The sequence below is a fragment of the Lycorma delicatula genome, chromosome 11, assembly GCF_047948215.1.
Source record: "Lycorma delicatula isolate Av1 chromosome 11, ASM4794821v1, whole genome shotgun sequence".
Lineage (NCBI taxonomy): Eukaryota > Metazoa > Arthropoda > Insecta > Hemiptera > Fulgoridae > Lycorma > Lycorma delicatula.
In genome coordinates, this window is record NC_134465.1 from 13,013,789 (window position 1) to 13,028,061 (window position 14,273).

The 14,273-nt window shown below is 30.5% G+C and overlaps 1 protein-coding gene across 1 annotated transcript in view; it reads left to right on the plus strand.

The window, feature by feature from the left end:
* Window positions 1-14,273, plus strand: part of LOC142332465 (uncharacterized) — a 93,020-nt gene that overhangs the window by 39,130 nt on the left and 39,617 nt on the right. Inside the window, exons 18-20 of the mRNA XM_075378912.1 lie at window positions 5,634-5,839; window positions 8,130-8,373; window positions 11,913-12,071. Of these exons, the coding sequence (XP_075235027.1) occupies window positions 5,634-5,839; window positions 8,130-8,373; window positions 11,913-12,071 (609 nt within the window). The remainder of the gene's footprint in view (window positions 1-5,633; window positions 5,840-8,129; window positions 8,374-11,912; window positions 12,072-14,273) is intronic.

Consider the following 14,273-nt stretch of genomic DNA (forward strand, 5'->3'; position numbering starts at 1 on the left):
ACCAGAATAATTTCATCAGTTTCATAAAACATGGTTTTAGTAAATGCTGCATTGATTAAAAACTGCATTTTTTTAAAAAGGTGATATCATTAATTGAAGTTAAAAACAATATAAATTACTCAAAAACAATTTAATAAAAATAAAAAATCAAATATTAGATGTCAATTTTAATTTAAAGTAGATACCGTGGGAATTAATAAAAGTAGATTATAAATACAAAACCCATCGGGTTGGTCTAGTGGTTAACGCGTCTTCCCAAATCAGCTGATTTGGAAGTCGAGAGTTACAGCGTTCAAGTCCTAGTAAAGCCAGTTATTTTTATACGGATTTGAATACTAGATCGTGGATACCGATGTTCTTTGGTGGTTGGGTTTCAATTAACCACACATCTCAGGAAAGGTCGAACTGAGAATGTACAAGACTACACTTCATTTACACTCACACATATCATCCTCATTCATCCTCTGAAGAATTATCTAAACGGTAGTTACCGGAGGCTAAACAGGAAAAAGAAAAAAGATTATAAATGCAAAAGGAAATTTATATTTTTAATTAATATTGACAATGAAAAATAGTAAATGAATAAAACAAAACAATTTAAAACCTCTAAAGAAATGTACTTCTACATTTCATAAATCAAAATTAATAATAATGATATTAATATATTATATATTACTTCCTCCTCTATGAATCATGAGACCTTGCCGTTGGTGAGGGGGCTTGAGTGCTCAGGGATACAGAGTAGCTGGACCGAAGGTGCAACCATATCGGAGAGGTATCTGTTGAGAGCCAGACTAAGGAATGATTCCTGAAAGAGGGCAGCAGCTCTTTCAGTAGTTGTTAGGGGCGTGAGTCAGGACGACTTAAACGGCCGTATCAACATCACTCAGTCCTCTGAGTACTGCGCAGCTGAAAGCAATGGAAAACTACAGCTGCTTTTTTTCCAAGAAAATGTGGCTCTGCATTTTCACATATACAATAATGGAGGCGCCTTCCTTGGTAAAATATTCCGGAGGTAAAATAGTCCCCCGTTCGGATCTCCGGGTGGGGACTACTAAGGAAGGGGTCACCAGAAAATTAAAAAATAACATTCTACGAGTCGGAGCGTGGAATGTTAGAAGCTTGAAAAAGGTTGGTAGGCTAGAAAATTTAAAAAGGGAAATGGGTAGGACAAATGTGGATATAGTAGGAATTAGTGAGGTTCGGTGGGAAGAGGAAGGCGACTTTTGGTCAGGTGATTTTAGAGTAATTAACTCAGCGTCAAATAATGGGCAGGCAGGAGTAGGTTTCGTGATGAACAAGAAGATAGGGAGGAGAGTGGAGTATTTCAAAACGCATAGCGATAGAATCATTGTAATAAGGATAAAATCAAAACCTAAACCGACAACGATTGTTAACGTCTATATGCCTACAAGCGCCCATGATGATGATGAGGTAGAGTGTGTATACGAAGAGATTGATGAAGCAATTAAACACGTAAAAGGAGATGAAAATTTAATAATAGTTGGAGATTGGAATGCAAGCATTGGAAAAGGCAAGGAAGGAAATATAGTGGGTGAATACGGGCTGGGCAAAAGGAATGAAAGAGGGGACCGACTTATAGAGTTTTGCACGAAGAATAATTTAGTAATTGCCAACACCCAATTTAAAAATCATAATAGAAGAATATACACTTGGAAAAAGCCAGGCGATACTGGAAGGTATCAGATAGATTATATCATGGTTAAGCAAAGATTTAGAAATCAACTCGTTGACTGCAAAACTTACCCTGGAGCAGACATTGATAGCGACCATAATTTGGTGATAATGAAATGTAGATTGGGGTTTAAAAACCTGAAGAAAAGGTGTCAGATGAATCGGTGGAATTTAGAGAAGCTTGAGGAAGAGGAGGTAAAGAAGATTTTTGAGGAGGACATCGCAAGAGGTCTGAATAAAAAAGATAAGGTAGAAAATGTAGAAGAAGAATGGGAGAATGTTAAAAAGGAAATTCTTAAATCAGCAGAAGCAAACTTAGGCGGAATAAAGAGAACCGGTAGAAAACCTTGGGTTTCAGACGATATATTGCAGCTGATGGATGAACGTAGAAAATATAAGAATGCTAGTGATGAAGAAAGTAAAAGGAACTATCGGAAATTAAGAAATGCTATAAACAGGAAGTGCAAACTGGTGAAAGAAGAGTGGATTAAAGAAAAGTGTTCAGAAGTGGAAAGAGAAATGAACATTGGTAAAATAGACTACAGGAAAGTTAAGGAAAATTTTGGGGTACATAAATTAAAATCTAATAATGTGTTAAACAAAGATGGTACACCAATATATAATACGAAAGGTAAAGTCGATAGATGGGTGGAATATATTGAAGAGTTATACGGAGGAAATGAATTAGAAAATGGTGTTATAGAGGCGAAGAGGAAGTTGAGGAGGATGAAATGGGAGAAACAATACTGAGATCTGAATTTAAGAGAGCATTAAAAGATTTAAATGGCAGAAAGGCTCCTGGAATAGACGGAATACCTGTAGAATTACTGCGCAGTGCAGGTGAGGAAGCGATTGATAGATTATACAAACTGGTGTGTAATATTTATGAAAATGGGGAATTTCCATCAGACTTCAAAAAAAGTGTTATAGTTATGATACCAAAGAAAGCAGGGGCAGATAAATGTGAAGAATACAGAACAATTAGTTTAACTAGTCATGCATCAAAAATCTTAACTAGAATTTTATACAGAAGAATTGAGAGGAGAGTGGAAGAAGTGTTAGGAGAAGACCAATTTGGTTTCAGGAAAAGTATAGGGACAAGGGAAGCAATTTTAGGCCTCAGATTAATAGTAGAAGGAAGATTAAAGAAAAACAAACCAACATACTTGGCGTTTATAGACCTTGAAAAGGCTTTCAATAATGTAGACTGGAATAAAATGTTCAGCATTTTTAAAAAATTAGGGTTCAAATACAGAGATAGAAGAACAATTGCTAACATGTACAGGAACCAAACAGCAACAATAACAATTGAAGAACATAAGAAAGAAGCCCTAATAAGAAAGGGAGTCCGACAAGGATGTTCCCTATCTCCGTTACTTTTTAATCTTTACATGGAACTAGCAGTTAATGATGTTAAAGAACGATTTAGATTCGGAGTAACAGTACAAGGTGAAAAGATAAAGATGCTACGATTTGCTGATGATATAGTAATTCTAGCCGAGAGTAAAAAGGATTTAGAAGAAACAATGAACGGCATAGATGAAGTCCTACGCAAGAACTATCGCATGAAAATAAACAAGAACAAAACAAAAGTAATGAAATGTAGTAGAAATAACAAAGATGGACCGCTGAATGTGAAAATAGGAGTAGAAAAGATTATGGAGGTAGAAGAATTTTGTTATTTGGGAAGTAAAATTACTAAAGATGGACGAAGCAGGAGCGATATAAAATGCCGAATAGCACAAGCTAAACGAGCCTTCAGTAAGAAATATAATTTGTTTACATCAAAAATTAATTTAAATGTCAGGAAAAGATTTTTGAAAGTGTATGTTTGGAGTGTCGCTTTATATGGAAGTGAAACTTGGACAATCGGAGTATCTGAGAAGAAAAGATTAGAAGCTTTTGAAATGTGGTGCTATAGGAGAATGTTAAAAATCAGATGGGTGGATAAAGTGACAAATGAAGAGGTATTGCGGCAAATAGATGAAGAAAGAAGCATTTGGAAAAATATAGTTAAAAGAAGAGACAGACTTATAGGCCACATATTAAGGCATCCTGGAATAGTCGCTTTAATATTGGAAGGACAGGTAGAAGGGAGGAATTGTGTAGGCAGGCCATGTTTGGAGTATGTAAAGCAAATTGTTGGGGATGTAGGATGTAGAGGGTATACTGAAATGAAACGACTAGCACTAGATAGGGAATCTTGGAGAGCTGCATCAAACCAGTCAAATGACTGAAGACAAAAAAAAAATATATTACTTCTATATTTATATTACTTCTACATTTTATAAATCAAAATTAATAATAATGATATTAAAAGTAACATTTTTAAAAAGTGATACATTAAAAATTAGATTATTCAAGTCAGCAGTGGGAGAGATTATCCAATTTAAGTTAACTATAGATTATAAGTATACTCTGCACATGGACTAGTCATCTCGCTTTTAGTGTAGATTATAATAAGATAAAAGTTTATTTCAAGAAAGACATAAAGAATAAGTGTTTCTCATAGAAATACCTCCTTTGATAAAAAAAATTTAGATAAAATAAATGTTTAATGATGGTTATTCAATAATTAAACATACAAATAACTGTTCAGCAAAAATGGTTTATTAAATAAATACAATTTTTTGTCTACTTTTCCATGTAATCCCTACCAACTTCTCTGCACTTTTCCAATCTTTTTGCAATTCTTCTTGTTCCCTCAACGAAGAATTCTCTACCTTGATCTCGAAGCCAGTTTTGTACTTTTTTCTTTATCTCTTCGTTGTTGTTGAATTTGATCCAGTGCAAAGCTTCTTTCATCAGACCAAACAGATAAGAGCTTCCAACCCACTTTGCCAATAGTTTTCAGCATCAGTTGTTCTGTATGAGTTTGAATGTTGTCTTGAAGAAGAAGCACACCTTTCCTCTACCATCCTGGGCATTTCCTCTTCATTGCAGGCTCGACTTTGTTCTCAATCATGGCTGAGTAGTATAAGCTGTTGATAGTGTGTTGCTCTTCCAATTAATCAAAGAAAAATCGGATCATAAGCACTCCAAAAGATGGTTAACATGACCTTACCAGCTGATGGTTGCGTTTTGAATTTCTTTTGGACAGGTGATTCAGGGTGTTTTCACTGCATGCTTTGACGCTTGGACTCCGGCTCAAAATGATGTATCCAAATTTCATCATAGGTTAAAAGCCTGTTCAAAATTGTGTCACCTTTATTATTGAAACAATTTTTGAGTTCAGTGCAAAAGTGAAATCTCTCAGCTTTGTGATGAACAGTAAGCTCTCTGGGAACTTACCTTGCACAATTCTTATTACATTTTTCAACAATTTGTTTAACTGTAAGTCGTTAGTCTTCTTGGATAAGTGAATCAATACGAGAATCTAATACCAAAGTCAACACTCTCTCTGGCCACCCAGAACTGTGCTTGTCAGCCATGCTTTTGCCGCCATTTTAAAATTGTTCCACTTATGCGTAAAAAGTCACACAGTTCATGCAACTACTGCTGTATTGTTTGTTCATCTGAGGGAATATTTCTGATGGTTGTACACTTTCTGAAAGTAAAAATTGGATCACAGAACGCTGTTCTTAAAAAGTAGATAGGCCATCATAACTAAGACTTTAGAGGTTATGTTTATGTAAATATTAATCGACCAGCTGACTAACACTTCCCAAGATTGCCAACCATCATTTAAAAAAGTTTCAATTGCCTGCATTAAGCTTTACCTTTACTAAAAATATTTGTTTATTGAATGACCCTTATGCATAATTAAGAATTTTGTATATTTTAATTATTTAAAAATATCAAACCATCTGCCCCTTTTGTTATTCAATAAATGATATTTCCTTATTGCTGATTACAAAAATAAGTTTATCTTATCTAATATCTTATATCATCTATCTTTTGGGTTATTTATTTTTATTTGTTGCAATATTTTATTTCAGATATGTGTCTTATTGAAAGCCAGTTATGCGATTCATTGACACTTCATCAACGTGGTGAAGATGGACGGTATTGTGCTAGAATAAGTGGTGCCAAACATTCACCAAGTGATGTTTTTCTACCACCACACTTGTACGGACAGTTGACCCAACATGAAGCTGGGTTTAACACATTAAAACAAGATGAAAATATACAAAAATCAATTAAAGTTAGTTTTAATTTATTATTTATTATTATTATTTTTTTTATATCTAGATAATTAAGATAAATACTCAGTCAGAGAAATTTAATACAGCTGAAAAATATGATGATAAAAGATTGATTGCCTTAGAAGTTATATCTTAACAAAAAATGTGATTTAAAAAAATGTACTTGATAACTATTAAATCTTGTTCTTTTTGCACATTATTATTGTGCTTTGCTATTCATTCAAAGAAAATATAAAAATTACAAAAAAAATAAGCATAGAAGGTAGTGTTTCCAATAGTGCAATTTTAATGTTTTGTAGCATTAATAACTTTTTGTTTAAAGATAATATAGACATTTTTAGTTTAATGTATGTAAAAACAGAGCTTTATCATTTAAGTCTGTCTATAAATTTTCCTAATGGTTGTTTCAGTATCACAATAAAATCAACCTAATCAAAAGTTAGATAGACAAGAATGAGTTCAGTACTGTATTCCATGCTTTTGTGAATGACTGAACTTGTTTTTAAGAGTTGGTTGAGATTTCCAGCTGTTTTAAGGGGAAATTCAGTCGTTTCTCCACTATTAATTAAAATTATAAAACTATGCATTACTATAATGATGGTATTGTTTAATGAAAAAAAGCATGTTTCTACCTTTACTGAAAAATAAAACCAACAATCTTGTTTTCTAAATGGTTGCCATATATTAAATAAATTGAATATATATATTTTAAATCAGCCTTTGAATATTAAATAAATAAATATTAATATTAAATAGTAAATATTATTAGAGGCATTTGAAAATTAAATATGTAAGATTGAGATTATAAAATTCTGTTACTAAAATAGTAATTTTTTTATATATAAGGGATAGTTAAAAACTAAAGGAAAATTTTTATTTCTCTTTTTATTATATTTCTCACAACACTGATTGTTCTGGTAAATCATAACTTCATACAGTTTATATATTGAAAGTATTGTTTCATTTTTAGCAGTTTGTGGTTTTATTTATAAATGGATTTAAAAGGAGTGGTACTATGTCTGATTGCACCGAAGAAGAGATATGAGCAGTGATACATTTTCAAAATTCAGGGAGGGTGAAACCATCAGATTATTCAGAGACTGCAACTGCAATATGGAGAAAATTGTTTGAATGGAAGCAACATATGTGAATCAATTAGTCACTTTTATAAAGGTAGGATTTATTCGTTTGATGAACAAAAAGATACGTCTTCTCTTCACATCAAAATAATTACAAGTTGCAAAGAAAAATGGTCCACAATAATCAACAAATTAAAGTTTGTGAAATTGTGAGTTGAGTGTAAGCCATACCTCAGTATGTACAAACATCCTTGGTTCTTTAAACTTTCAAAAAGGTTGTGCTTATTGTATTTCATGTTAACTGAAGACATTTTAAAGAGAATTATTTGAAAATTTTCGTAAAGCATTCTAAGGATGACGGGAAATTCATTTCTGAATTGGATAATTACCATTGATGGGATATGTGTTCATCACTTTTAACTAGAAAGTAAGCAACAAGTTTAGTCTGGAAACATCTGTTAACTCCTATGGAAAAGAAATGTTAAATTCACATATTTTCACTAAAGTTGATGATTACATTGTAGGAAAGTCCAGTTTTTATTCATTTTACACCTAAAGGTGAAACAGTGAATAGTTAAAATTACTGTGAGCTATTGTGATCACTGAAGGAAAAACTCAAATCCAATAGAATTATAAATTATTTTATTTGAATATTTTAATGAGAAAATTGTTAAAATTGATCTGAACGTATATATTCTGATTTTTGTAAAACAAAACAAGAAACAACAAAAAAATGTTGGCCTGATATGGAAACTTCAAAAGGAAAAATTTCTTTAATAAAACTAAACTAGAAAATAGCAAGAAAACTGGAATTTTCATACGTCATGAAATATACAACAAAAGGTTTTTTGATATTCGCCAAAATAAGACATTATACCATAGTGATTGAATCATAAAGCCTATAAGTAGCATCGAGATGATGCTTGACTTCATATCGCTGACAAAAAGCAATCCATTGCATTCAGTAGTTTTCATTCCTTTGCGTTCCTTTCATGAATGCATTTCCTTTGTATTCATTTAGTGACAGTAAATGAACATCTAACCTAATCTAGTTTAATGAACTAAATGTACTTAGCTAATATACTTGCTCTTGTACATAGATATTCAATTTCTGTAGTTTTTTTTTTGGAGATATACTTTTCATTTGTAGTAATTTTTAATCTTTGAACTTTTATCAACTAATTATTGATTATTATATATTTTATTGCAGACTGTTATACTCGGTCATTGTCGTACGGATGATGAAATTTTACAGTTGAAAGCTGCGTTATGGGCTTTAGGTCATATCTCCTGTTCACCAGAAGGGGCTAAATGGGCTAGAAATAATCGTGTTACGATGGCGATGATTCATACCGTTCGTTTCTCCCAAGTGTATTCTGTTCGAGCTACTGCATTTTATGTGCTTAGCATTACAGCTACAAATCCAGAAGGAGCTACTACTTTAAGATCTGCTGGTAGGTTTTGTTTTTTATTTATTTATTTTTTATTTCTTATCCCTATGATAATTACTGTGATGTAATTGTAGAATAGTTTTTACATTTGATTATTGAGTTTAGGAAAAAATGTATGTACTGTATAAGACAACAGGCTTACTGTTATGATTTTTTACATTGTTTTTTTATTTATAGTGTAGATCCATAATAAATAAACTATAACCACAAACCGTAAATATTTGCGTATTAATCAAATAAAGGTAAATTATAACAGGAGGCATGTCCAGAATGGAATCACCATTAGACTATTAAAAAATAATTACAATTTATTTTTAGACAGTCTTCTTATTACAAGAATGACCATTACTTACTATTTTTCAATATAGTTTCTACTGAGATTAAGACATTTGTCACGTATGGAACCAATTTCTGAATATCCTTTTCATAAAATGATCCTACCTTTGAAGACAGCTGATGTTACATAATTCTTTTGATTTCACCATTGTCTTCAGGCTGCAAATGAAAGTTATTCTGTGATAATTTGGGCTTCAGAAAGATGATCATCCATTTGTTACCAGTCAAAAATGATATGTTAAATTACTTGTGTTCAGCAGCAGCAGCATGAGATTAGAAACTGTTTATTCCTACAATTTTTTTTTTGTGTATGAGCCGTATCAAATTGTTATTAACAACATATGGCTTTCTGTGTTCATTTTTCTTTATATTTTTAGTTTTTGTTAAACTGTCAAACTGTCTTTTGTAATCTGTTGTCTCTCAATTTCCATCAGTCGTAGCATTTTTATCGTGAACCTCACTATTTTGTTTATGAAAATCTACTGGTTTTACTTTCTTGTGTTCAAAAATTGAACAGATACACTGTATTTCGCAATTTTTAGATCCTTCATTGTTTTAAACATACAAAACAAATTATAAAAAAAACTTCTTCTTTAATGTTACTTTTTCATCTAATATTTTGTTTTCGTTATTTTTCTCGTTACAATGTTATAAGCATCGTTGTTCATAAGACCCACAATTAAATCTCCATCCTATTATAAGTTCTAGAATCAAAAAAAAGTTGTACAGTTTTGCACACATCATATAAAACTATCATTCGCATTTCGCACTATCATTCATTTGCAATCATCGTATATACAACTATCATACTAAGATGGAAATCCAATCATAGGCCTTATGATCATCACCATAGATTTATGAATATTTAATTTATTAATTTTTACTATTACAAAGAAAGCTGTTTATAACTATTTAATGGGTTAAGACATTTTTTTAAATTTTGTAATAAAAATAGAATATGTTTTTTATTTAACTCTCTCGTGGTCATTATTTCAACTATCTAATGGTGGTAACTATTAATCTAAAGAAACATTGATTGTGGGTTGATCCTAATCAACCTACCTGTGTGAGTTAAGACTCACACATTGTATATTTTATTATATCACTAATGCAATAAAATTTGGTCTGTACTTAAAGACCTACCTTTACTTAATATAAAAAACTAATAAAAAATTCAATTATTTTTTATTGGGACACTTCAACACCTCTCTCTTCATGATACTCAAGGAAATGTCAAACTCAACATAATGGGAGATTAAACTGTTTACACTTGAATAAAGACCTAATTTCTCTTTCTGACTTACTTTTTATCTGTTTAGAGCTACAAAGTACACAAATCTGAACATATTTTTCAAGTTTTATGAACTGGTGGAATGGTTTTGGGAGTTGTATTATAGCTGGAATACTTTGTTTACATCCTACTATTTTTCTTAAGGAGAAAGTTCCAATGAGTTGTATAAGATTTTATCTGAATGTTAAATTTGTAAAACTATGTTTATTCGAGGCTGGAGACTTGGTTTGTTTGAACATAGTAAAGCTATTTATATTCATTATAAAGTAAATTTGAAATTTTGTAAAAAAATGAATTTCTTCTCCCACCACCACATATAAATAAACTGTCAATCAGTTATTTGCATTTATGTAATGAGTACTTTGAAATTTATCCAAAAAAATATATAAAAACGTATGGTTAGATTTTTATTTTTTTACAAAAATAAGATGATGTAAAGTTCCTATTTCTTTTTCCCTAGACATGATTGTTGTCAAAGAACTTTCTCGTATTTTATATACATAAAAATTAAGATGAGTCGTACACATACATTATATATATATATATATATATATATATATATATATAAATAATATGTTGCATTATATATCAGTTTTTAATAGAATAAAGACAATTTGAAAATAAGTAAGAAAATCAATTTCTTCTCCCACCACCACAAATAAATAAAATATCAATCATTTATTTGCATTTCTGTAATGAATATTTTGTAATATATCCAAAAAATAATTAAAATGTAAGTTTAGATTTTTTATTTTTTTCAAAAATATGATGACGTGTAGTTCATATTTCGTGTACAGATTGCATAAGATGAGTTGTATACATGCATATAATATGTTTATATATATAATTTTTTAATGGAATAAAGTCAAGTTGAAAATTCATAAGAGTAGTGTCAGTGTTTACCACTGACACTACTCTTACGAATGTCTCACTCTTGTCCCACTTCGTGAGACAGTGTCTCTTTTACCACTGCTATAAATAAAGAAAATATAAATCATTTATTGACATTTATATAACGAGTACTTTGTAATATATCCAATATATAAATAAAATTGTAGGGTTAGTTTTTATTTTTTTGCAAAAGTAGGATGATGATTGTTCATTTATTTTTTCTTCTAGAAATGGTGTTTGTCATAGAACTTTCACATTTTTTTATTTATGTATAGGGTAAGATGAGTCCTAAACACGTACATAATATATTGCGATATATATCATTTTTTAATGAGGGAGTTATAATGGAATATCATCATATTTAATGGAAAAATAGGATTGTGTAGAATTCATTTATATATATATATATATATATATATAAGTGAAGCCATCTAGTATTAAAGTAACTTGTAAGGTAGATCTGAATGAAAGAAAAAGCCAGTTCATTCTATTTTTTCTTCAAAACCGAACACAATTTTACTTAAAGTTTTAATTTTCGAAAGAAAATATCAGTTGTGAAATGAATATCTGCTGACTTCAGAAATTAAATTTGTTTATTGATTTTTTTTTTAAATTTTATACTGCATTAAAATATATATTCTCATCAAGCTAATAGATCCATTATTATAATAATTGAATCTGTGTATTTTTATGTTATACACTTTTTACAAGGAAAGTAGTTAAAGAAAAATGTCTATCTGCAATACAGCCAGATTATTTTGAGTAACATAGTACAGCACTATGAGAGAAGGTTTAAGTATGTTGCTTAGCTATTTTTAATAAATTATCTGTCCATTTAAAAATTTATCCACTAATTTATTTAAAATTAAATTAAAAGGTTCTTTTTCTGAATTGGTATTATTTTACTTGTAAATTTTGAAATAAAACAATACTTAAATGTCGCACAATATAATACAATAAATAAAAAAACAAAAGAACATTAAAAAAATAAATAGATCATTTATCAGAAGTTTTTTTTTTGTAGGTTGGCACACTGTTAGACATCACCGACATGAAAAATGGCCTGTTTTGGCATCGATGGATGTATTGGAAGATGTTTTGCTTGTTGACAATGCTGATAATGATAAGGATTTAAATCGAACTAGTGTGTATAGTAACGATGGTGTAGATCAGGATGTAGATTAAATTTTAAAGCTTATATGTATTATTTTTCCAGTGTATGGTGGATGAACACAGTCACTATTGAAATATTGCTTTGAGAATTACTTAATGTAGTTATCAGATTAAATTTTTTTCTCTTATTTTAACAATTACTTTATCACATGTTCATATTTTTATCTTAATGTGTAAGAGATGTATTCTGTATGGCAGTTAAGCAGATTTGCAAGAATAGAAAACAAAACAAACTGAAAAAAAAATAGAGAATAAATTTCTAATAAAATAAACGACAATAAATATTTCAACAAATTGCATTCTAGCTGCGGAAAATATTAATTTAAAATTTGTGTTTTTTTTGTATGATAATAAACAACTATCTTCAGAATTTAAAAATGTTATTAATTTATTGAAATAATAATTCTTTGTTGAAGAAGCAGAGATCTCTGCAAAAGTGCTAATCAAGAGACCAAAAAAGGAAAAACATAAATCCAAAAAGTTTTTTATTTTATTTTAATGGATTGTAAAAGAAGTGTATGTAGGAGGTCTGTTCAGAATATAACCGTATAATGGAACTTTATTTTTTTAATCTTTATTATTATTACATATTATTGATCCTTGTACCCTTCAAAGTATTCCCATCCCCTGTTCACAACTTTTCCAGGTGGTGTTACCATTTTGCAAAGCAGTTTTCGATAGCTTTATTTGAAATAGCGTGTAAGGACCATGACGAATTTGCTTTAATGTGATCAATACTCTCAAAAGGTACTCATCACTGATTATCTTTCATCACTGATTATAATTTTAGAGATAAGAAAAAATCACAAGGAGCCAGTTCTGGCGAGTAGGTAGGCTGAGGGAGTACAGTCATTTGATTTTTGACACAAAACTGACAAATTGACAAAGCTGATTGTGCAGATGCATTATTGTGGTGAAGGAATTGTGAGTTGTCTCATCAAAATTCTGGTCTCTTCCTGTGGATTTTTTCACATAACCATTGTAAAAGGCCTTGATAGGTAGGTGTGGTTCTCTGAATCACCCTGAGGCAAGAATTCTAAATTCACAATTCCATTAAAACCCTTAACTCACAAGGTGGCATATGTCATACCACTCGACTATTTTGAAATGGTGTCCCTTGCGCATAAACTGTTTCAATGCCCCCACCACCCGAGTACCTTTTGCGTGTGTTCTTTTCTTTCAGTTGCCATTGTTATTTGTTACCATCAGTGCTTGTTAGGGTAATGTCATCCTGCAGTTCCTTGTACTGGTTATCATGTTGTACACTTCTATATTTTAATGTTTGTTGATTCTGTGTACCTCTTTTTGTACAGTCTATTTTTTAATTACTTCATTCTCTTTTCTTTATTTTTAAGTTATGAGTCTTTTTTTTTTGTTAGAAGTTGTTATATTTTTTTTGTAGTGGTAAAAAACTATTATTTCATAAAAGATAATTACATTTTTCGTTGTGTATTTTGGAACTATTTTAATTGTATTTGATGAATAGTAATCCTTGTGTTAGTAATGCTTTAACTGATGATCCTGAAATCATAAATAGTTTGGCGGATGATTTTTTTTTTATGAAGACCTTAGTGATGTAGATAATGCTGACATTGATAAAGATTATGTTATTGAAAGTGATTACAACACTTCATTTGAACAAAGTTAAGATAGTACGGATGGTGAATCAGTCATTTTTATTATGGCAAAAATAGGCTTAAATGGTCAACTGAACCTTTCCACATGAGAAATACCAGAACTCAATGGTACTATGTCATGGTCCATCTTCTAGGACTAAAACAACATGAGCGTGCCTTAGGTTCGAAACCAGAACCAATTGAAACTTAGGGTCTAATTATTGATGATGATCTATTATGCAGAATCATATACTTTACTAATATAAAACTTCAGATAGTTAATTTTAGTCACAATCTGTCAAGCAGGCAGTGATATTCAGCCCTTACAGGTGTATCAAAATTTTACTCAAAAATTAATAGATTACTAAATAGATTATGTGTAAATTTTTCACATAATCTAATGTCCCTTAGTTAGCAAAGATACTTTTTGATGGTGTTTAGTCTCATTTAAATATCCTTAAATTGTGGGTGGGGGCAAACAACCTTTTTTTGTAATTTCTGGGCTCAAAATCACATTTTACTTATTAGATGATACTGTTAGTTAATATGATGATCTAATTGTGTATTTGGGCGATTTCATTTTGGGATTTGGTGTA